The sequence below is a fragment of the Syzygium oleosum genome, unplaced genomic scaffold (assembly GCF_021117445.2).
Source record: "Syzygium oleosum isolate NSW1041296 unplaced genomic scaffold, Sole_v2.1 Sole_v2.11, whole genome shotgun sequence".
In the NCBI taxonomy this organism is placed as follows: domain Eukaryota; kingdom Viridiplantae; phylum Streptophyta; class Magnoliopsida; order Myrtales; family Myrtaceae; genus Syzygium; species Syzygium oleosum.
This window is the reverse complement of record NW_026607495.1, coordinates 1,788,034-1,811,955: the sequence shown is the minus strand read 5'-3', so window position 1 is coordinate 1,811,955 and position 23,922 is coordinate 1,788,034. Positions and strand designations below refer to the sequence as shown.

At 42.4% G+C, this 23,922-nt stretch overlaps 4 protein-coding genes across 7 annotated transcripts; 2 read left to right on the top strand and 2 right to left on the bottom strand.

Annotated features, from left to right (window-relative positions):
- Positions 1 to 483: 483 nt before the first annotated feature.
- LOC115688086 (uncharacterized) lies at positions 484 to 7,721 on the bottom strand. 4 transcript variants are annotated; one of them, XM_056316089.1, is made up of 16 exons: positions 7,282 to 7,422; positions 7,072 to 7,187; positions 6,819 to 6,909; positions 6,595 to 6,721; positions 6,314 to 6,497; positions 5,913 to 6,057; positions 5,746 to 5,836; positions 5,148 to 5,206; positions 4,999 to 5,076; positions 4,446 to 4,529; positions 3,285 to 3,466; positions 2,305 to 2,433; positions 1,997 to 2,069; positions 1,786 to 1,871; positions 951 to 1,035; positions 484 to 829 (listed from the first exon to the last, which is right to left on the bottom strand). In XM_056316089.1, the coding sequence occupies exons 1-16, from the start codon at positions 7,330 to 7,332 to the stop codon at positions 815 to 817; spliced, it is 1,596 nt and encodes a 531-aa protein (XP_056172064.1). In that variant the 5' UTR covers positions 7,333 to 7,422; the 3' UTR covers positions 484 to 814. The 4 variants fall into 4 exon arrangements, with proteins under 4 accessions (XP_056172064.1, XP_056172065.1, XP_056172062.1 ...); XM_056316090.1 differs by having other exon boundaries at positions 569 to 829; positions 7,420 to 7,721; XM_056316087.1 differs by lacking the exon at positions 7,282 to 7,422 and adding an exon at positions 7,434 to 7,721 and having other exon boundaries at positions 569 to 829.
- A 909-nt stretch (positions 7,722 to 8,630) lies between these two features.
- On the top strand, positions 8,631 to 13,253 carry LOC115688100 (O-fucosyltransferase 15-like). Its single transcript, XM_030613841.2, has 10 exons — positions 8,631 to 9,426; positions 10,039 to 10,131; positions 10,239 to 10,338; positions 10,537 to 10,598; positions 10,707 to 10,795; positions 11,288 to 11,408; positions 11,504 to 11,647; positions 11,803 to 12,134; positions 12,288 to 12,528; positions 12,718 to 13,253. Exons 1-10 carry the CDS (start codon positions 8,992 to 8,994, stop codon positions 13,021 to 13,023), a joined length of 1,923 nt encoding a protein of 640 aa, XP_030469701.2. The 5' UTR covers positions 8,631 to 8,991; the 3' UTR covers positions 13,024 to 13,253.
- Positions 13,254 to 17,053: 3,800 nt separating this feature from the next.
- LOC115688083 (plant UBX domain-containing protein 4-like) lies at positions 17,054 to 20,685 on the bottom strand. The gene is made up of 4 exons (XM_030613815.2): positions 20,406 to 20,685; positions 18,483 to 18,768; positions 17,839 to 17,934; positions 17,054 to 17,593 (listed from the first exon to the last, which is right to left on the bottom strand). Exons 1-4 carry the CDS (start codon positions 20,552 to 20,554, stop codon positions 17,213 to 17,215), a joined length of 912 nt encoding a protein of 303 aa, XP_030469675.2. The 5' UTR covers positions 20,555 to 20,685; the 3' UTR covers positions 17,054 to 17,212.
- A 2,564-nt stretch (positions 20,686 to 23,249) lies between these two features.
- LOC115688084 (uncharacterized protein At4g22160) lies at positions 23,250 to 23,919 on the top strand. Its single transcript, XM_030613816.2, has 2 exons — positions 23,250 to 23,765; positions 23,861 to 23,919. Exons 1-2 carry the CDS (start codon positions 23,305 to 23,307, stop codon positions 23,907 to 23,909), a joined length of 510 nt encoding a protein of 169 aa, XP_030469676.1. The 5' UTR covers positions 23,250 to 23,304; the 3' UTR covers positions 23,910 to 23,919.
- Positions 23,920 to 23,922: the final 3 nt, after the last annotated feature.

Genomic DNA, 23,922 nt, shown 5'->3' with positions numbered 1-23,922 from the left:
AACGCATCTACTACCTAATAAAGCAATATGAATATTTTGGAAGAGCAGCCTTGGGATCGGCGGCTTCGCTCGCCTCCTCAGAGACTACCTATGCACCATCTTCAAGATAGAGTTGGGGCGGGGTCTACGATGTGAGAACTACAATGTACCATTTGAAAAGGAGTTTTCAAATGGTACATCGTAGAAACTCGAAGTTTCTGTCTCAATTTGAAAAGGAGATGCTTCTACTTTGAAGAACCATCCAAAGAAATGAAAGGGTGCAATCTGTCCAAAGTCGTAAAATATCGGACGACGAAAATGACATTGTTTTCTCAAATGTAACAAGGCTACTTGGAAGAAGATTCTTCCCTGGATATTCCCAGATCTTTTTTCAGTCTCTTTTATCATGACATTCCTCTTTTAGAACGATAAATTGCTTTCTCGAGAAATTCTTCGATGCTCCCAAAGAATGTCATATCGTCCACTCAAGTCAACTCAGTTGGATGAGATATTGTCTTTTCGTATGCAATTAATATGATGTATGGACTCCTCTCGTCCAATTGCTAGTTTCTCAAGGACAGGCAGGACATTCATGAGAAAATGAACATGCTTTAAAAGGTCATATCTTAAACCTCCATTAATGGTTTGAATACAATGAGAAATACCATAGAACACCTAAATTACGGTATTGCTTCCGGAGTTATATGTTGCTACCATCCCTGTGAGTTGATTGTGATGAGCAATGCTCTTGCATAACTAAGCTCGCTCATATTCTCCTTCGGATGCGCAAAAACAACTTACTTGGATTACTATGCAACCTTCCCAGCTGCATTATTCATACCTCCACCCCCTATAGACAAGCAGATCCACAAAATAAGCAGACGGGGAAGAGGAAAGCTTAGTGCCAACCTCGAGCTCTCAATGCTGATAAATGCATAGAATCATGATAGTCCAAGGAAAATGAATACTACCTTTACATATTCAAGGATGTCATCTGAGGAATGTATTTGCCCTGTACTGAAATATGACTGAGCATTTTCCTCAATGTTCTCCAGCCTGCAGTTGATAACTTCACATCATCTTCTTAAAATGAAGACCAAATAAAAAATACTGAACTCGACACATGACAACAAGTTGATATAAGCAAGTGTGACCCTTTTTTATGTGTTTCGCACTTTATACCGTTTCATCTAGATTGAGGAGTGCATCGAGTTGAGTGAAGCCGACATAGTGCCAGGCTCAAAGCTCAACTCAACTCAACTCATAATCTCAAAGCTCAACTTGAGCTTGATCGAGTACTTCTTGTCAAGCTTGAACTCGAGATAATCGAGCTCAACTCGGCTTGACTCAATTTTAAGTATATAAAACTCAACATTATTTTTCTGAGCTTGGTCAAACTTGACTTGGCTCAGAATACTAGCACTCACCCTTTTTATTTGTGCTTAAAATAATAATAAATGGTGAAAGGATAATTACATAGTAAAATTAATGGGCTACTCAATGAGGCTCGCGGCCCAATAAAGTCAAGTATCTTTAAGCTTGAACTCAGCTCGACAAGCTACTCAAGCTAGTTGAACTCGACGTGAGCTCGAAAAAAATGGAGCCAATCTTGAATAGGTGAAAAAGTCGAGCACGAGTAGCTCACAAGTAGCTTGACTTGCTTGCACCCCTTGGCATAGGCAAAATCTGGAGAGAAGCCTGGTTTTATTATTCAGGTGCCGAGACAATGTCTCAGCTACGCTTCCTCATCCTTGAACTGCTCATTTGACACAAAAACTTTCAGGGACATCGGTTTGAGACAATTACCTATACACATAGTTTACCATGATGCCAGCACTTTGTCGCTGTCCTTTCTCTGACCGATCTGCCATCCAATTTATTCTTTCAACCATCTGTTCCCCAATTGAGGAAAAAAATAGGAAAGAGCAAGTTAATAGAAAATTTTGAATGTTTATTTTTCTAGATCATTTAGAAATTTTAACTTTTAGAACGAAAGATTTAAGTTTGAACAGTTTACCGCTCCATTTTGCAAGTGAAAATTGGCCACAGAGTCTAATGCCTTGCCTCTCTTTTTCTCTTGCAAAAGGTACCTGCAGTCATTCAACCAACTTTCATATATTTTATATACATTGCCACTATCATCTGCACAGAAATTGAAATTGAATGGCAGGTAATAGCACTTCACCCAATACCAGAACTTGACTCACTGTTACATTTTGCAAATCAATATTGTTCAGCAATACTATGTGATACTTGTTTCCACCATAAAATTGATTTTACTAACACACCAGGCACATACTCGAGTTTGGAGAGAAAAAATTTTACCTGGCACAGAGCCGCATGAGTGGAGGCTTCAATACTGAAACCATTTCAGGTGAGTTGGCCCATGTGTAGTCATTTGTGGTCAGCAAATTAAACATCACTTCCATTCCATTTTTCATTGCTTTGTATTCCCTGCAACCCGACCCAAAGAGTTCACCTTGTGGCACACAACAATTTATATGAACATGGAGGAGAAACTGACCAAGAACAGCTATTTATTCTGAAAAGGACATTACCAATCACAATCTGTTGATTCAGGAAAAAGATCTCAGATAAGCAACTAAAATGCTCACAAAAAAGAAGACACTGAATAAGTTTTATCAGGGATGGACCGAGACTAGCAACAACTTTATCCAACAGAAAAAGAGATTTCCGTAGATCATATAAGGCCTCCAGAACATTCGTCCTTTAAATATAGCGCAGAGCTATGATTGACTAGTTAACTAAATATTTGCAATTAAGAGGCAGAAAGTAATTTAACCATGGAGGAACTCCAAGGTTTAAATCTTTCTATTATCTACTGTTGCATAACATGTCAAGTACTAAGTAGACGATGAGTCGAAATCTTAATCACAAGAAATGATACCACATCCTTGATCAATCCCTGCTCAACTGCACAGACAATTGGTCCATCTTCTAGTCTTAAATCTCAAGCTCTGGGTCAATTTACCATTGTATAAAATAGTACTTACGGGACATAAATCGTGAGATAAGCTCCTCCAAGCTGTTTTAAACATGAACAGTCTATACTTGGGACCAACCCATGTGTATGATCCATAATACAAAAAAAAAAAATTGATCGATCGAGCCCACACATCGTGCTTCGAAACAGTACTTAAGGTAACTAGGTGATGACAGACGCGTGGTGTTTCATCATACGCACAAAATGATCAGAGGAAGCTCAACAAGATTACTCTCAAAGTTTCATGAACCGGGAATTGAGCGCACCAAAAGCTTATGATATAATAGAAGAAAAGGCTTACTCAGACAATTTCAAGAGCGCCCTTTCCTCTTCTGGTTCAAGTATATTTTCGCAGAATGATGAGCCAGATTGATCAGATGATGTACGTGTGGCATCATCTGTTTCGGCCAGCTTTAATTGAGATGCCAACTTAGAGAGTAGCCATTGCATGTACCCTGGGATTGGGCTGAGAGTAGCAAATATCTACATGGGAAAAGTGACAAGCTTCACGAGGCAGTTGAAGAACATTTCAGGGGAAAAATCATAAAACTGAGCATCAGAGGGAGGCAAAAGCTTTCAAGAAATTTAAGTTCTAAAGAACATGGTTAAGAATCATGATCTTTCTTTTTTGCTATTTTGAGGTTCATTAATGGTGGCACTATTCAGAGAGAAATATAAAAAATGAAATATTAGGATTTGGAACTTATCTGATATGGACTGTCAGAAATTAGCATAAAACTGCTTTCCACAGGAATGTTTCTTTATTTGCCAGTCCATTGAAGATAAAAAAAATAACTGATGTTGGCTACTCTTGACTGTCTAAATTAGAAAGAAAAAAAATACTTTTGATTATGGAATGGAGATGGTTCCTGGGCTTGCATGAAAGTGCATCAAAACCCCTATGCCGTGAACTCTAATACTATCTCATATATTAATTAAAATGTGGCTCAAGCTCACTTAATGTCAGACTACTAACAAGTAACTCTACTCACGGCATTGTAACCCCTTTTTGAACTGTTGTGCCAATCATGAGTAAGAGATTCCTATCCAATGCCAGTGAAGGACCTTCATAAACTTCGTATCATAGTTTCTAACTATTACAGACTAAGGTGAATTGGTAAATGACTTCTCACACAAAAGATTGTAAAAGCCAGAAATTTATGAAGGCGAAACAAACCGAGCAATATCTTCATTTTGTCAGTAATGGGGCCAAAAAAGAACTTGATAGCAAGTCTAAAGTAGTCATGGAATTAATCGACTGAGCTTTCTTCTCTAAACCAATTAAACCCAAGTTAAAGAGTCTGAAAACTAGGTATCGCTTAACATATAACAAAACAGCAAACAAATAAGCAGCATAAAACATTGGTCACTCAACTTCTCAGTCCTACATATTGAAGAATAAGCAAACACTCTCTCATACAACACATGTATGCAAGTTCTAACTGATACTGGAAATACTCACAGAAATTTGAGGCATGTCTCGTTTCACCAGTGTGATGACTCGTTTAATAAGAAACTTTCCAAGGTTGATCCCTGTCAAACCAGGCTGCAACATTTCCATGTGTGCATACTATTAGGCATGTAAAAGCATCTTTTGAATTCGGCCATAAAAACAGTAGATACTAGTGTAGTCATTGAACCACCATAGGTGTATTTCATCATATGCATGACTCATGGCTGCTTGGACAATCCCCAGCACCAACAATTATACAACTGCTTGAGTTCAAAATTATCTATTTCCAAACTTTTCTCGTTTCGATAGCGCAAACTTGAAGCATGGTAGTTTACAGTTTAACTGAAAAGCCATAAACTCCCACTGGCAGATTCTAATTGCTAAATTCAGGCATCCAGATAGATCCAGATTACATGCTACAAAGGACAGTATTGAGGTAAACATGATCTAAAATTTGTAAGCAATCCAATAAATCCTGTTGATAAGTATAAATATTGACAATCACGTGCTTTATGATTTCTATATTTCATATAAGCGAAAACTAAGGAATGTATAAGCCAACCTGAGTTGACGATATAGAGTAAAACAATGCGCATGTTGCTTCATGCTCAAGTATGGGAGGATCATCCCACAAAACCTCCTGTCGTCCAATGAAAGAGTTAAATATAGAGATCTCTGACAATTAGAAAATTCACATCATGTACGACATGCCTGTATTGTCTGAGCCACAGTTTTCAAAAGTGCAACTTCAATGAATATGAGAGGTTCTCCTGCAAAAAGATTACATGCAGGAGCAATCACTCTAGTGTTCCTTACACCCGGAAACTCAAATTTCATGCATTTGTGGAAGTTATCTCATTTGGAGGTTGGAGATCATAAAAATGTAAGTACGTGATGCTAAAATGCTTGGGAATAGAACGGGGCTCAAGGAAGATGTGAATTGCAACCAACTTATTAAGAAACCAAGCCACCCAAAGAAATAAACATCATTTGATGGTCGAATTGACAACCTTTGACTCTTAGACACCCCGGCAAAACCAGCTGTGAAGGGAGCTGTATTGTAATTACATCAAAATGTAGTCCAGCAATGCACTTTCATATTCTGTACTGCCGATTGGGCATACTTAACAAGGAGATACCTTAAAAGGGCTAGCAAAGTAAATTCCAACTTATGAAATCATATGTACTGTTCAGTGCTAGCTATTATTTTGTAACGGCCAAGGAACATGAGAAAAAACACACAACTGGCAAATAAGTGCATAAAAAAGGATGAGCATTGATAGGAAGCATCGAAAGTTGAAGATCTAACCAGGTATTGCTGGATGTAAATATCCAAAACAACGACGTCCCACGCCCAACCTTCTCTTAAGATCTAGAAGATTGCTGATAGGATGCACAGCCTGTAGTGAAAAAAATAACTCAGAAAGGCCCTTAACCATCACACTCCAGAGGTAGGAAAAGAATAAGAGAACAAACCTCGTAGGCCACAATCTTTTCTAGCAAAGAAGCAGGATAATCCCATGTGATTTGATGAAGCTCTAAAGCAGCAGGACTAAGCCACGTGCCAAGTTTCTCCTTCAAATAGGAATCCAGTGCTCGCAGGGATGGTATATTTTCCTCTCTGTTTTTATGAAGATTATTCCAATCAAAATCAGATCCCCAATTAGGCCTGAAGCACTTGTCCTTTTTATATAAATGCATGTACTTCACAATTAATCACAAATTAGAAAATTTAAATAGTAAAAAGTGCTATTTTACTGCTCAATACAGTACGGACGTCCATAAACAATGTGAAAGAATCGACTTCACCAAAAGATTAGAAGCTGTCGTGGCCATATATAACCAAATCATTTATGTAATATGAACCATAACCTTACGCGAGAATCGACAGTATATCAGCTCGAAGGATAGACAAGAACTTCAACCCTCCAGGATGCGTGTTCAATCTCTCAAAAAGAACTTCATATGTTGGCTTAAGAGCATGTCTCAAGTTTCTCTCTATACGATAGAACGGAGAAAGCAAGCTTTCCTCCACAACATTACCCTCTTCAGCTGCATCAGCTAAAATGTCAAAGTTCCAAACAATCGCTAATTTCCCAACAAGAGCACATACAAGAATGATGATTACTGATAGACACATGCAAACCAAATTTCTAACCTTTTGGAAGCTCAAGTCCGAGATACTGCTTTATCAATTCCCGCACTTGTGCTCTATTGAGATCATACTCTTTGGCAAGCAAAAGCAACAACGCCTTACGGCTTTCTCCAGAAAGGCTAACATAACCCTACATTTTTCATTTTTGACACTGTGAGAACCCGAAAAGTATAACTGTATATTGCCTTGCAAATTTGATTAACAATCGGTCAAACCACTCATCCCACCTCCGTGAAATCATTGAGCACAGCATCCAAAACCTCTGTTTTGTTCATCGATATTGCCGAGTGCATCGACTCCTTCACAAGCTCAAACGCCCTGTCCGTAAAATTCACAACACTATCTCTTCAACCCAGGTTGAAGAACTCAACAACGACCTCGACAACCAAAAACTGAACCTCATCCCACCAAGTGGGGTCCAAAAAAGTAGACGCAAAACCATTTCTTTATTTTCTTTAACAAAGAGAATTATCAGAAAACCTTTTATTTTGGCATGAGAAGTTGGTCTGATCATTTCCTTTATCTGAAGCAGGTTCCATGTCACTTCCACCGGATTGATTTGCTTGACTATCAGGTGTCGCCCGGTTCAATTTCTCCTGTTGCGTAATCAATTCAAAAGAGAACAGCTTCATCATCTTCTCCAATCACTCCGAAACCAAAAAAGAAACAAAGGAAAAGAAAAAGATCAACTTTTCCCGACAAACTGAGAATTCCATGTCCAACAATCAAGAAATGCAGCATCGCCAGAGGTCGCTGCGACAATACTGAAATGGGAAATCCAGACACGTCCCAAGAAACATCAAAAGAACCTCAACATGAGAGAAAGACTGGGAAGTGATTACAGCGAGAGGGGAAAGAGAGATCTTGCTGCTGGAATCACTGGGCCTCATCCTGGCTCTCATCAAGATGGCCAACCCCTTCTTGTTCATGCTGTTGGGTGGTCTTGATTGCAACTGCTGCTACATGTGAAAAGGGTATTCTTGATGGGTATGCTTCAACAACGAGCGCAAAGGATTCGGACTTTCTTGGAACAGAGCATCTGTCTGTTCACACGTCGTCTCCTACAAATGCCATTGCGATCATCCGGTGATATGACTCTCTCTCTCTCTGTCTCTCTCTCTCTCTGCGTGGCAATGTTCTTCTTTCTTGGAAAGTTTGCATTTTTGCTCCCGAATTTTGAGAAATGTTGCACTTGACACCCTAAAATGTGAAGCGCAACTAGTCATTGCCGTTTATTAGTGGAATCGTACCACATTGAGTAATGACAATTGGTTTATTTTAACTATTCATGATTTTGTATTTCTGTAATTGCGACTACCGAATTTGTCGTGAATCACATGTTTTCCCTAAATTCATATGTTTAATTTGTAAAGTAGATCCATCTTTCTTTTTCTTTTCAAAAAGGATTGAACAAAAATAATACGGAAAAATGTCGGTTATCGCATCCGAGCACTGGCATGTAGTGATATACAATAGCATGAGACAAAGCTACATCTCAAATTCATGAAGAGCAAATCCAATCGCCTCACCAACTTCACCCTTTCTTGAGTATACTTAACCGGAAGTTAAGAGTAGTGGAAAGATCAACGTTAACAATATGAATTTTAATGATTTTGAATTCGCTTTTGAAATTCATTACCCATCAATGAGCCATGAGAAAACAAATTTTTTTCACTTGTCCTATAGTTGATTGATGGTAAAAATGCTTGCTCGCCTTTGCATTCTTAGCCACCAAATGGCGACCATGGCATGCGCCGTCGTGGTGCCATTACACTATCTACACATTGGTCAGCGTGATCTTTACTACGCATTCAATTGAGTGCTAAGTGACAGATTATTGAAACTCAAATGAACGTTTTTAAAAAATGACGACACTCGAATGAATGTCTTTTATAAACCATCAAGTTAAAGTGATAAAAAAAAAATTATGGCACTATTTATCGTGACATTTGTGCAAGACTCTAATAAGTTATATTGCTTCCCTACTTTTCGTTGCGAGTTCGTTGCCTTTGATGAGACTGTCTCAACTCTCCGTGCTCGCGTGTCTATTACCCTGCGTCACCAAGCAGACAATAAAGAACGCAGATTTTCAGACAACGAAAGAAAACCGATCAGACGTCCAGCTGAATCCAATTTCCAAAGAGACCCCCCACCTCCACTCAAGAAACCAAAAACGAAAGGAAAAATTCCTCGTTCGGCAATTTGCCATATTCTCAAATCACACACGCAGCATACTGATGATGTTGTTTTGAGACCAGATCCTTGTAACTCAAGACACCACCCCCATCTGTTGACCATCTTGTCCTAGATAAGAAGACCCAGTTCTCCGAAAAAGCCGAATCCTTCAAGTCTCGGCAAAGGACCCATTTGCTTCGATCATCCCAGATCCAAAAGTATGAGATGGAAAAGTCGAACGGGGTAATCAATGATAAACCCGGTGAAGAAAGCCAGCCCGGCTCGGCCGATTTCCGGGCCGGCTCGCTCCACCCCAGGTCCCCGAGGAGCGGCCCCGCCGAGCCGAGCGGGCCCCAGCCGAGCCGGTTCTCGAGCCCCGACCTCTCTTGCGGTAATGGGTCCTCGTTTTCTTGCGTAAAGATGGAAGCTTTGGAGTTCCTGTGGGGACGTGATAAGGAGCGCTCGAAAACTCAGCAGAGGGCGAAGAGGAAGATGGCGAGAAGGTGGTACCAGAGAAGGGGGGTTGTTTTCGTGATTGGGTTGATGGTTTGTTTTCTCTTGGTGAATTGGTTGATGTTCTTGAGCTTGCAAGATCACAAGGTTAGCATTCAAGGTGGAGTTGCAGGGAATTCGTCTTCTGCAGTTTCATTTCGTATCAAGGTATGCCTTCTGCTGCTGTTGTGATTCAATTCTTCGGAAGAATTTTGTTTGGTGGATTATATAAAATCATTCCATGGTTGTGAAGCTTTTCATTAGATGTGTCGCGCTAAAAGGGAAATGCTGGGAAGATTTGAATGGAACAGCTTTGACATCTTCCTAATGCCACGGATGGACGTGGACGAATCTTTTGTAGTGTTTAATGGATAAATTCTTCTTTAGACCTCGTAAGTGGGCTGGCATTAATTATTGAACCATTGAGGGAAGTAGTACCATGAACCTTGGTCGCTATATTAGTGTGATATTTGATTCTGTCAAGGTCCAGTGTTGTTGTCCAAGAATTTGCATTGCATTTGTGCTAACTGGCTCACAAGTGTGGTCTCTTGATACGTAAGGATAATTCACCAAAGTAAAAAGTTATTGTTGTTGGAGGGAAGCCAATACTCTGAAAGTGCCTGGGAGTTGACTCAATATTGAAAATCTTTTGTTTTGTTCAACGAAGAGGAAGCTTGCCTTAGTTTGGTAAAATATAACTTGTGCAGCTAAGATTTGCATCTAGATGGCAATATACAGAGATCAACGTTTTAGTCTATTGATCCTGTTCACTTTTATCAGAAGGGAGATGTGAAAAGTATCCGGAAACGAGTGAAACCTTGGAGGGGTGTGTATGGAAGGTTGTTGGCTTGGGCTGCCCATGCCTTGGCAGAGGTACAATTGCACTATCTTTATACTTTGTCAGTTTGGCCTTCGGAGAGGGGAGAGCTTAATCATCTGACGGTAGCTTTGTCACGTGTCCTCTTGGTTATGTCAAACAGGGTCATAACAAACCTGAGCCAAAAGACTTATGGCGGGAACCATTTGTTCCAGCTTCTGCATGGAAACCTTGTTCAGATCAACGTAACTGGAAACCGAGTGGTAAGCTGTGTGTGTGTGTGTGTGTGTGCAGATACATTGGTTGTGTGCACCGGAATGGAGAGGTTGTAAATGTGGATGATGGTGATGTCTTCTTCTTTGTGTACATGGAAACAATTAGCGTACCATCAAGAAAAATAAACTGTGAACAATGCTTGGGCCATCTACTAGAGGCATAATTACATATCTCTACTTCTACAGGTGGAAACAATGGATACATAATGGTCACTGCAAATGGTGGAATGAACCAGCAGAGAGTAGCTGTAAGTAATCCCTCTACTAAATTGTGACACTACTCTAATTCCAGTGATGGCCAAATTGTAGTAGCTTGTGTCTTTTGTTTACTAAATTCTCTAGTTGATTCTAAGCAGGTCTGTAATGCTGTTGTTATTGCAAGATTACTCAATGCAACTCTCGTTGTTCCACGATTTTTATACAGCAGTGTCTGGAAAGATGTTAGGTAACTTGCTACCATCTCTTTCATTCGTTGTCTGCAAGTTACTTTCCTTCAATCTACGCAGTCCTATGTGATCATTGTGGTTAATAACTAGCTGAAACTGATAGTTTGGTTAAGATATTGATTCGAAGCCTTTGCTATTTAGGTGACATTTCATTATCAGTTTCCGTCATCTTAGATTCTTCGATAGGAACTCATCACATTACCTGTTTCTTCTAGATGATGTTATTTCCCATCTTAGGAGATAACTTTGTTGAAGTGAAACTGTAGTGGAGGGTACACATTATACAGATCATCGTCTATTAGGGTGTCAAGATAGTATCCTTCTGGTGTTGATTTGTTGTTGATATCCATGGTGAATGTTGATCATCTATGCTGTTAAGTCTGAAAGTTTAGTAGGCTCAACATTTGCACAATATGCATTTCTTTGTCAGATATTTGCTTCTCAATCCTGTATCTTTCTCTTCGGAAAGTAACCCTTCAATTCCATTATAGTCAATTCAGCGATATCTATCAGGAGGAGCACTTTATTAACTACTTGACTCCTGATATTCGGATAGTGAAGGAGCTCCCTGAAGAGCTACGATCATTAGACTTGGAGGCAGTTGGCAGCCTTGTGAGTTTCTCGCTTTAAAACAATGCCAAGGGCTTTATAATTAGCATTGTGTGGCTTCATCTTTGGTGGTGCTAATTACGTGGGCATTTTTTCAGATTACAGATACTGATATCAGAAAGGAATCAAAACCAAGTTTTTATGTGAAGAATATTCTTCCTATTCTGATCCAGACTAGAGTTGTCCATTTCCTTGGATTTGGAAATCGTCTGGCATTTGACCCCATACCATTTCAATTGCAGGTAATAGTTTAAGCTTGGACATGGTTATCGTAGCATGACCCTAGGAGGGTTCTTTTTTAAAAGTTTTAGCATGCTGTGTGAAAGTCAATCTTTCTTTATTTTTTCTTGTTTCCTTCTTTATGCTTGCTCTTCCTAATTGAGGAAACTTCATCTAGAGACTTCGTTGCAGATGTAATTTTCACGCTCTCCAGTTTGTCCCAAAGATACAAGAAACCAGCGCTTTGCTTCTTCAGAGAGTACGACAGCGTCCACAACCTGGATTGCTAGATCACTATCTTGTCGGTCCTTATGCAGAGTCAATGCTGAAAGAAAAGGGAGGTCATTCTGGGAAAGCTTCTAAGTATCTTGCTCTGCACCTGAGGTTCGAAATCGACATGGTAGCTCATTCCCTGTGTGAATTTGGTGGTGGCGAAGAAGAGAGACAAGAATTGGAGGCATTCCGCGAAGTCCATTTCCCTGCATTGACTCTTCTAAAGAAGACCTCGAAGTATGAGTAATTTCGCATCCTGCAGTAAATTTTTATTTCCTTTAGTTTTTAGATGGCGCTTTCCTGGTTTTCTGTATGGGGAAAAAGTCTAGCATTTTCCTTTTGGTTAGAATGGCCATTCTCATTGACTGACTAAACTGTTTGTCGAGACAGGTTGCCTTCTCCTGCTGCTCTAAGGGAAGAAGGCTTGTGCCCTTTGACACCTGAAGAAGCGGTACTTATGCTAGCCGCTCTTGGTTTTAAAAGAAAAACATACGCATATGTCGCTGGAGCAAATATATATGGGGGGAGGTCCAGGTTGGTTGCTTTGAACAGCTTGTATCCTAATTTGGTCACCAAGGAGACTCTTCTTTCAGCAAGTGAACTGGAACCTTTCAAGAATTTTTCGTCTCAGGTATATAGTCTGCGTGAAGTAGTCACCTCTAGCTTGATTTCATTAGCTTTCTCTACATGTTCTTTCTCTTCTTTTCATTTTCATGGGACGGCTTGAGAAAAATGCACTGATTATGGACTAAGCTCTGTCGCATCTATTGTTTGTCCGATTGTTTGTTGCCTTTCCCTGTAATTATTCGAATTTCTGCAGTTAGCTGCTTTGGACTTCATAGTCTGCACCGCAGCGGATGCCTTTGCCATGACGGACTCAGGGAGTCAGCTATCATCCTTGGTCTCTGGTTACCGGATATATTACGGTGGAGGAAAGATGCCGACAATAAGGCCAAACAAGCGAAGACTCGCAGACATCTTTACGAAGAACAATACAATAGAATGGCGCGTGTTTGAACAAAGGGTGAGGAAAGCAGTGAGGCAAACTAAACATGTTCAAAAGAGGCCAGTGGCAAGGAGTATTTACCGGTTCCCGCGCTGCAAGGAGTGTATGTGCCTTATATGATAATATATTCAAGTAGGGTCTGTTGATTGTTAGCTGTTTATTGTTTTAACATTCTTTTTCACATGCTAATTTAATTGAATGTTGTAACAACCATAAGCAGTCATCAGATCAGCTGAGGATTGACAGCTGACGAGAAAGTTCCTTAGAGAGATCTTCAAACATTACATTTTTGGAGATGATAGCATTGTCATCATTCTTTCACCCCATAAAATCCAACTTCTTTTGCCCAATTCGTGCTATTATTTATGCAAACGAACCTCTTTTCTCTTTCTGGTTTTCGGCTTTATGCTTATTAAGGTATCAGCTCGTGTAACTTTAGAGATAGCCGTTCATCTCTTCATCTCTCCGAATATTTGATTGAAATCCAGGATCTGAGGCGAGCACACTTGTCTCTTGGCTCTTCTTTGTTAATAGACTTACTGATTCACGAAAAATCACGGTTTGTACCAAACATGAGGCGTTCACCCAAAGTATTCTAGTAAACTTAAGGTACTAAAATTGGTTGGAGACGGCACATTTTGAAGAAGAAAATATCCAATCCTGAAACATGATGGAAGGGTAGTATATAAATGGCTGAACGATCCACAGGATGCAAATGGAGATGGCTTTGCTCATTTAAGGTCAAGGATCATCAGATACATATTATTTGTACTTCAGCATGTACTTAAATGTGGAGAAGTTGAAGGTGAACCCAAAACGGTATAACTGAAATCCGGCAAGTTCACTTCATTGTGAGTCCGACTAGATGCAGAGGGTAGAGCTTTAATGACTATCGTCTGGTCAAGATCGGTCAGAACAGGATGGGATGGTTTATATTAGCAAAGTAGGAGATCTGCTATGCTTTCTATGGAATTCAAAGATTGGTGGTGAACACTAAACAATGATTTTACTACAGCAACAATGTCCTGAACAATCAACTTACTTTAATCGAGTCAGCGACTCACGTACACTTCGTTCATGAATGAAACGAGACTTGACTCTCACTCAGCACGTTCTCCAAAAGTTAAGGCGACAAGGAGCAACCCAATGCAGCTATAAGGAATTCCTGTGAACAGAGATCTCATGCTATAGCAAGCACAGTGAGATAGAAACCAGGAAGCAAAAGTACAAGATTTTATAATACACGGAAGGTTTGAGATTTATAGGAATGGACAGGAGTTGAGAACTAGAAGCCAATAGCCATGGATGCCCAAGACTCAGTTTTTGACACTTCTGTGATGGGTAAGTTCCTCGAGGATAGCTTGCATTATGGTGATGAAGTTGGTGAGAGAAGCCGAGATGACTGAGTTAAATGTCCATGATTGGGAAAGTAGGTGCACTTCAAGGTCGCCGAGTTGCTGTTGTGGTGGGATTCTATATTCCTGAACTGGTCGGAGAGATGACAATCATAAACATGTAACGTGGTTTTCTCCAGGAGTCTGCTTAAGCTATTGGCGACTAGCTGATCGTCTTGAGAAAACTGTCGTGATGATTCCATCTGAACAGAAAAGTTGACAGGTGTTGACACCTATAATTGATTAGTTTGTCGACAACCAAAATAAATAAAATAATAAACGTCAAAGGATGACGTAGCCCGTACGAAACGGTTCACAGCTAACAAACACTGAGAGATACCGGCGGGAAATTTGAAATTAAGAGAGGTTGAGAGCGAGTGCCGAAGTTGTCGACGAAAATTGTCATCGAGGAAGTCGACAAGGAAAAGGACATATGTCAAGCCAGGAAGAGCTCGACGACGGTTCCTGCCTCAGGAGGATAGATGTCAAGCCAGGAAGAGCTTGACAACGGTTCCTGCTTCAGGAGGACAAGTATCAAGCCAGGAGGAACTTGATGACGGTTATCATCCCGACAAAGACAGGTGTCAAGCTAGGAAGAGCTCAACGACGGTTCCTACTTCAGGAGGACAGGTGTCAAGCCAGGAAGAACTCGACGACCGTTATCATCCTGAAAAGGACGGGTGTCAAGACAATACGAGCTCGATGATGGTTACTGCCTCAAGAGGACAGGTGTCAAGACAATATGAGCTCGATGACGATTACTGCCTCGAGAAGGATAGGTGTCAAAATAATACGAGCTCAATGACGATTACCGCTTCAAGGAAGACAGGTGTCAGACGGGATGAATTTTACAACGATTATCCCTTCGGACAAAGGATAAAATCGATGGCAGTTGACGGACATGTGTCATTAGATGGACGGTGAAGATGAGATCAACGGTGGCCATCGAACGCAGTACGAAAGGCGGTTACCATGCTCACATTATAAATAGTACCCGACTGCCAGAAGAAAGACCCATGCGCATACAAACCAAAATGCTGGTTTTTTATTTTTACTTCCCAGTATCGACCGTAGCTATAGATGTTCACTTTCTAAGTCAGAAGCTTTGTAATATCACATCGATGAACTCCAGACACCGCCGGACGGACTCGTCTGAGTTGTTTATGAATATAAGTCAAACTTCGTCATTGTACGAAATTTGAGTTGTTAATCAATACAATCGAACTCTTTGTTCACGTTTGGATAACTCCTGTCCGGAATTAGACCCAGAACCCGGTCCCCTCTCAATAAAAAACCAAAGAACGACTTTCGGTCAGTTATATTTCGGCGCCGGAACATTTCCGGTGAAACACAGTGATAGAATTTCCAACAGACGATTTTGGAAACTTATCTCTAGGAAACTATCGGCTCTCTTTGGTTCAAGCTTGATTCCTGATGACCTAAGGTCTGTTAAAAGTGGCATGGATTGCTCTGGAGGAGAAGGGGGGAGTCCTACATTCGGTTGCAGTCAATCCCATCTGATGGGAGGAGACTCGGGTAGAACAAGTAATGTCCGTGCCCGACCTTCAGATTTTCGCATTTCTCGGTGATCTCTAAGGGTCCTGGGGTCCCTATCACCAATTGCGTGCTCGCCCAGAAGGCGCCGGATTTCAACCTCGAACCAACTCTATATCATCATTTCCCCAAAGCCAACATCAGACATTGGGACTGTACCCATGCAGCAATTCATGGTTCTTTTGAAGGAAGCTGCCATCACTAGGATGAGTGACTGAAAAGTTCGATTCATTTAATCTAGAAATTTGTGTAAGAACAGCCGTTTGTACACTTCAAATTCCTCTAAATGGTCTCCGCCCCTGTGATAAGGGCCTATGGACAAAACCTCAGGATGATTGGCCTTGTTATTGATCCCACAGAGAGCACAAGGAGTCTAAAGAACCAACGATCTGGGTTCAGATTCCTCGTTATCATTTGTTCTCCCATTCGTCAGATTTCATTCCTAACATAAGCTCGCCATTCGTTGATTATATCCTCTGAGTCACTAGAGTCTCTGATCTTGCATCAGCATCAAGACCAGCTCTCTCCATGCCGTTTTCTCCTTGTTCAACCGTGTGGGGTCAATGAGATGATTTTGCAACAGCAAACGCTTTCCCTTTGTCTGGTCCTGGTTCGTCGGGTGCTTACTCTCTCGCTTTGTTCACTGTAGATCAGTCCATCTCTCTCTGAGCTCGGCGTAAATGATCAAATGAACACTGGAAGTGGGATATGATACCAACACAGCATGGAGGAGCTAAAATGTGTGGTCATAATACCGCGATTGACTGCTTCCAAGGACTTGCCTAGATCACTAGGACTCTCTCTGACCAACCAGGTTGTCAGGTTTTACTGAGAAAGTCAACCTTAATGATCTATTGGAGTACCGTGTAGTGCCATTCTATATAACTTTGCCTTGATAAGTATACTTAAAGTTCTGGGTCTTCTAGGTTTCTGCCAGTCGGGCGTCCGTGCCCATTCAACAAGTCTTTTTTTCGAACTACTAGAAAAAAACGATTCCTCAATGGCAAATTGGAGACAGAATCAAGAAACGGTTCTGACGTCGACTGCCAACAGAGCCTCTTTTGATTTATTTCCTGCTTGGTTGATTGATGTTTTTACTGGAGCCTTCTAGTTTTGATCTCGCAAGTGAGATCTGATCTAACTTAATTATGTTAATGTAAGGAAGCGAGGAGCGATTACAGCGAGGAACTGAACCAACAGAATATGCAAATGACAACATACAATATATATGGCCATACTGGTAAGTTATTCTGAAATTCATCACAGCCTCAAAAGTGTATAGAGTCGATACAAGCAAGCCACAATAACGTAACTGACAACCAGCATGTTCACTTCCTTGGTACTCTCGTTAGAGGCAGGGTCTAGAACTTCTGGATGACAACTGAATTGATAAGGCCTGCCTGCTCTATTGTCTGGTCGAGTTCAGTCAGGAGCTTGGGAGGAAATCCCATCATCTGCAGTTGGTAAGTCCTGGAAACCCCAGATCTAGATGCATCAATGAAGGCACGGACGTCCCTGACCGTATGGCGGTGATTGAAACGTCCAATTATCCGGGTTCCATCTGCCAATCTAAGCTGGATCGAAGTTGATGGCATTGTCTCGTCCACAACGAGGCCCATCGATGGGGCAGGAGCACCGTTAAGAGAAGCAGAGGCAGTCTCAGGCGCTGCCATTGTAGGGGTAGAGCTATTTCCTAGCGTTCTTCCAACGCCCTGAAATGGAACGTGAAGCTTCTCTGGTTCCTGCAAGACGATGCATGTTAACTTGATAATTACAGAGTTTGAAAGGCCTAGATATAGTCTTGTAGTGGTGGTACCAAGGGGGTTGCTTAACGTGTACCAAAAGCAGATATACATGGACAAAAACACACGATTTCAAAGAAAAAGACTTGTTCGTGTACACTCCGGTATCAGCTAACTATATTCTTCTCTATTAATACGAGGAAGGGAGACACCGCAAGAAGAATGACGGTAAAGAAATTACTCACAGGGCACTTCTCGTCCCTTCTTATAAGATTCACATGAACAGAGGATCTTCTGTCGGCAGGCTCGAGCTCCTTTGGACACTCAGACTTCCTAATGCTCTGCATGGAGAGAAATAAGAGATGACCAAGGCAGCAGTTTAAATTAGCAACTAAAAAAAGAACTAGAAAAAGAAATGAAGTTCTAGCCAGGAGACAACTATCCGTAAGATTACCAACATAGTTGTAATCCAGATCCAGGAATAAAAATTCACAGGAATCATACCAAGGCCTTTTAATTTAAACCAAAAGTATATTAGATACTCATCGATTTAGAACAATGCTTAAGGCTGGAACTGTCAAAGAGTTGGATTGGATTCCAACACTAGCATCAACATCGAGAACGCAAATTTGCTCTATAGATTCTTTTACACCATTGCAGTCCATTATGTACCAAGTCTTCTGTAAAATCAAAGTACTCCATATGATTCCTTCACATCTCTTTCAATTGGAGGAAAGTAAAAGGTGCATACACACATGTCAATTAGTTTCATTGCTCACCTAAATATGTTAAATTGAAAATACATCATCGATATTCGAGCAATGAAATATCTCGAGAAAACAAATTTCGTTTTTGTTTTCAGTTCAAGTATAGTTATCAGGTCTTGTACCTCAAGGAAAGAAGCATTTTCAGGATCATCCAAGCTCCTTAGAGGGCCATCATTCACAGTGAACCCATTGCTCCAGAAAACAATATTGTGAATGACAGTCTCAGGTTGCTGAGGAGCTGACTGCACTGTTTCTCCTGAAAGTAGTCGTCCAGTGCCAGTAAAGCTCCTTGAACTTGAAGATGGAAGAAGGTTATCTATTGGACCTTCTACAGCACCCATTTGTCTAGCCTGATTAAAGATTGAATCCACATCATTGCCTTTTGTAGGATCTTGCACAAGCATCCCACTGCCAATTATACATCATATAGTGTCAGACTTCAGCCGTGACAGTCAATAACATTGTGTTCTGATACACACACAAGTGCCAAATATTTCTTCAGACAACGCACTTGATCAGTTATGAAAACTAGCTGCTCAGTCATCACACTGCAAACAAAATCTGATTTCTTTTTAAAAAATATTCATGTCCTTCCACAGGTGTAAGACCACCGCAGGATCATCAGTACATTACTATTGAATAAATAAATTCAAGATCAAAAGAGCAGTTGATCAACACATCAGCCCTTAAGTTTCCAGCTTGTTGCAGAGAAAAGTAGCCTGTACGTTCTCATGCATCCTCCATTTGTCCCTTAGCCAGCAGGAGCAAGCGCTGAAACTTTCAAGCAACTTCTCGTCAATGACAACCTATGATCCTGTCCTAAAATTTATATCACAAAGACACCTATTAAACACTGTGTAGAATCCCAACCTCATTTGGAGGCTTCACACTATATTTTCCTACAAGCCCAGCGCATTTGAGAATATAAAACCAGAATTAGCCCCCCAAATATAGGTGTGGACCAAAAATTAAAAACCCAGCACTTGTCACTTGGCATGAAAGTTCCCAATGAAACATGAAGTTCAGAATAATCACCCTTTTAATTTCAAAAACCAATGTAAAATAATTGTGAAATATATTAAATCTAATCATCCAACCTACATGAGACCTACCATTACAAATTTAAGTTAGTTCCACTAAGGTATCAAACAATTATCAGTCTTATGTTGCTGATGAGATGCCCGTTTTCTTTCATGGGACTGCTTAACAGACGACAGAACCACAGAACTTTAGCATGACGGTTTAGTTCCCAATGATTTAGCAAAATGACATAAAGAATCACCTCGCTACAGGTAGATCTCATCCGGTATCTATTTACATGTACACTCCCGATTGCCTTGATGCTACTCCCCTAAAAGTGCTCCACTCTACATACCTGGACCCTCTACGCATATAGCTTATTCAGATACTAATTCAAACTATCATTAGTCATTCTACTACGTTAACATCACTAAAACCTTTCAAATGGAGTTACTTCTATATATCTTCAAAATTCGACAGAATAACTACGATGAGTACATCCATGTATGCCGCATGCAAACCCCAAATGCCCAAATCACCTCAAGATCCAATATTTCTCCCTATGAACCAACCCATTGCCATCATTACCACGTCGTTATCGATTAGGGATCACAAGTCAATCTGTACAAGTCAATCTGTACATTCATTTTTTCTTTCTTTTTTCTCTTCACTAGCTTCTAATTCATTGCCTAGTGGACACAAACGAAGTTGGAACACCCAAAATTGACTCTTTTCTTAACAGAATAGCACGGGCAAAATGCATAACATACTTCATGGAATGTCTCAGAAACGGTGATGAATGCAAAAACTTTCAAAAACAACGAAATCCCAATCTTCATCCTCAGTCGGAGCAAGCAAAGACCATCAGCAAAACAACGATCACTTCCCCTCGGCCAAACACCTCGAGAAAGGAATCTAATCCAATCCAATCTAATCCAATCGGACAAACGGGGAGCGTCATCAAACAGAATCGAAACCGCGAGAGGAACGGGATTAGGGTTCCGTCGCGAGGGGGAGGGGAGGACCTCTTCTCGCCGCCGGTGTAGTACTCCTGGGGGCCGTCGGAGTCGCTGTCGGAGTCGGGCCCGGACCGGCGGTTCAGATCGGAGAGGGTGCGTATGCCGCCGGCCCGGCTGCCGGAGGGCTTGGCCGGTTTCTTGTCGCGCGACGCCATTTCCCTCCCTCCTCCTCCTCCCGGCGGTCGCTGTACGGTCCGATCGAATCAGCGAGTCGCAGAAGAGAGAGAGAGAGAGAGAGAGAGAGAAGAGAAAGGGAGAAAGAGACTGACGACTATTCTGATTCTTGTTAGCTTGCTGCTTCGGCATCTATTTTAATTATTTCATTCTTTTTTTTTTTGGTCGAAATTTTAATTATTTTATTCATATGGCCAAAAAATAATATCTACTACTACTACTATCATCATCATTATTATTATTATTATTATTATTATTATTATTATTATGTCATTGTTATTATATGTGATGTATTTAGAAGCTTGTGGGCTAATGTCAAAACAAATAATCCTCTCTAAAAAATCCACGTCGGCATGTTTCGAAGCTATGACGGTCTTTGCCACGTCAGCTTTTCGCAGGCTCTTGCGATCGTCCCTCTGTAGATTTTAAGATTCTAATGTCGATTAATATCGAGGCAATGGAGCGGGCATAAGCAATAAAAAGATTCGACTACCCAGCTATCTCTAAGTGCATATGTCGTTCATCCTATGTTAGATGGGTAGAAAGTTCATTACACCAACAATCAACGTGATAAGAATCTTTATATTCGAATACTTGTACATGTATTTGGGCATTGAAGAGTTGGGTCGAAGTATCGAGACTCTTCATTACACAGGGCTCGTTTTAACATATTAATCAATGATTAATTAGTGTAACCCATGTATCTAGAAAATTATCAAAAAGGTACTAAATTTATCGTACGAATTTCAATTCAGCTCCAAACATTTCAATTTGACCAATTTAGTCCTAAATCTTTTAACAATTTACCAACGTCGTCCTTCCGATCAATTTTTGTCAGAAATCGATGACGTGAAGACCAACTGTCCTACATGGCACAACAAGTACTGACGCGGATAATCTTTGCAATTTTTTAAAAGTTTTCTAAAATTTCTTGCATATCTTTTTATTTTTACTTTTTATTTTTATTTTCGACCAAAATTATCCGAATGATGGATTATCAAAAAAATTTAGTGCTAAATTGACCAAATTAAAAGATATAAAACTGAATTAGCCTTGTACAATAGGCTTGGAACTTTTTTGGATAATTATCTCCCGGATATCTCCAATTATTTTTTCGGTCGAAAGATATCTCCAATTTATCCGATTTGATTTCATTAATCTCGTACTTCCATATATATCCGAGCCATGATATTGGTACCCACTAAAGTAAAATCATTTTACAATTTGCACCCTACTTTAGTTTATACTCTTGCACTTCGATAGTCGATTTATAATAATCTACAAAGGTTTTAGGATTTTTGAGACGGTTTGCCCTTTTTAGGCCCAATTCCTTAAAAAACCCCCAATTTTAGCCTTTGTCCCAATTATATCCCAAACTTTTTTTTGTCTCATAAAAAACCCCAAACTTTACTTTTGTCCCAAATCTACCCCAGTTACTATTCGTCTAATTTTTAATATTATTTTTATTTTTCGAATTTTTTCTTTTCTTTTCTTTTTCCTTTCCTTTTCTTTTTTTTTATCATCTTCAACCTCGGCCTGGCCGCTGGTCCTCGGCGACCCGGCCGGCGAGCGAGGGCGGCCCTCGCCGGCCGCTAGCGAGGCTCGGCCCTCGCCGGTCGGCCTCGCCGTTGCCGGGCGAGGCCGAGCCCCGCCGGCGGCCGGCGAGGTCGGCCCTCGCCGTTGCCGGGCGAGGCCGAGCCCCGCCGGCGGCCGGCGCGGAGGCCGGCCGCTGCCTGGGCGAGGCCGAAGCCCGGCGCGGCCGGGCGAGGCCGCCTCGCCCGGGCGGGCGAGAGCCCCGCCGGCGGCCGGCGAGGTCGGCCGCTGTTGCCGGGCGAGGCCGAGCCCGCGGCGGCCGGCGAGGTCGGCCTCGCCGCTGCTGGGCGAGGCCGAGCCCCGCCGGCGGCCGGGCGCGAGGTCGGGCTCCCGCTCGCCGCACGGCTGGAAGACGAGGCCGACCTCGCCATCCGTCGGCCGGGGCCTCGGCGAGGTCGGCTCGCCAGTTGCCGGGCGAGGCCGAGCCTCGCTGCGGGCCGGGCGGCCGAGCCTCGCCAGATCTCGGGCGCGGCTAGGCCACGGGCGAGGCTCGACCTCGCCCAGGAATCGCCGAGGTTCGGCCTCGGCCGACCTCGCCAGTTCTTGGCAGGCCGACCCTGCGCCGCGGCGAGCCTCGCCATGCCGGCGGGCGAGCCTCGCCCGGTCGCGAGGCTCGGCCCGCCCGGCCGGCGAGGTCGGCCGAGGCCGAACCTGCTGCAACGACGAGGCCGACCATCGCCGCGGCCGAGCCGCCGCCGGCCGGGGCCGACCTCGCCGGCCCGCCTCGGCCGGTCGCCAGGTTGAAGGTGATAAAAAAAAAAGAAAAGGAAAGGAAAAGAAAAGAAAAAAATTCGAAAAATAAAAAATAATATTAAAAATTTGGATGAAAAAGTAAACGGGGTAGATTTGGGACAAAAGAAAGTTTGGGGTTTTTATGAGATAAAAAATTTGGGATATAATCTGAGACAAAGCTAAAGTTTTAGGATTTTTGAGACAGTTTTCTCTTTATCTATCTTAAATTTGTCGAGTCTCGGTCGCTGACGTGGCGCGCCAAAACGAAGTACGGACCAATTGGGAACGACGAAAGTGGAGAAACGCACCCTGGAAAAGGAGAAAGGCAAGAAGGAAAAAGCCTCGTCTTTTCAGTCCCGAAAGCAGCGTCGAACGGAGGACGCGCGGTACCTCCACTCCTCCTCCAATGGCGGATCCTTCCCCTAGGACCACACCGGACGGCGACCCCGGCGGCGGCGGCGGCGGCCTCAACCACGACGTCGATTTCGGGCTCTTCTCCGGCGCGCACACCCCGAGCGAGGGCGACCCCAGCGACTCGGCCAGGTCCGAGTCGGAGAGCTCCGAGGCGGCCGGCGACGGGGACGAGTCGCCCCGGCGGGCCGGCGCGGCGGCGAGCTTCCGGCTGTTCTCGGAGTCGATGCTGAGGATGGAGCTGGCCGAGGTGGAGATGGCGAAGGCCAGGGAGGCCCTGAGGCTGGAGGCGGAGCGGAGGCGGGCGGAGCTCGAGGGCGAGATGACCCGGATGCTGCTGCAGACGCAGATGCAGATCGCCACGGTCGTCGCAGGGAAAAGCCAGGGCGGCGGCGGCAGCAGCAGGAAGCGTAAGCGAGCCGAGGACGAGGACAGGCCATCGGCCTCCTCCGCCAGGTAACGCACTAGCTTTACCCGTTTGCTGCTCACTGCACGATTCCTCGATTTCGCAGAATCACTTCATCGATCTTCTGGGTGCGGTCGAAATGCAGGGAAGGAGCTCTCTTGCTCAGCTTGCTTCACTGCAATCTGTTCTTCTGAAGTTGGTAGAAGA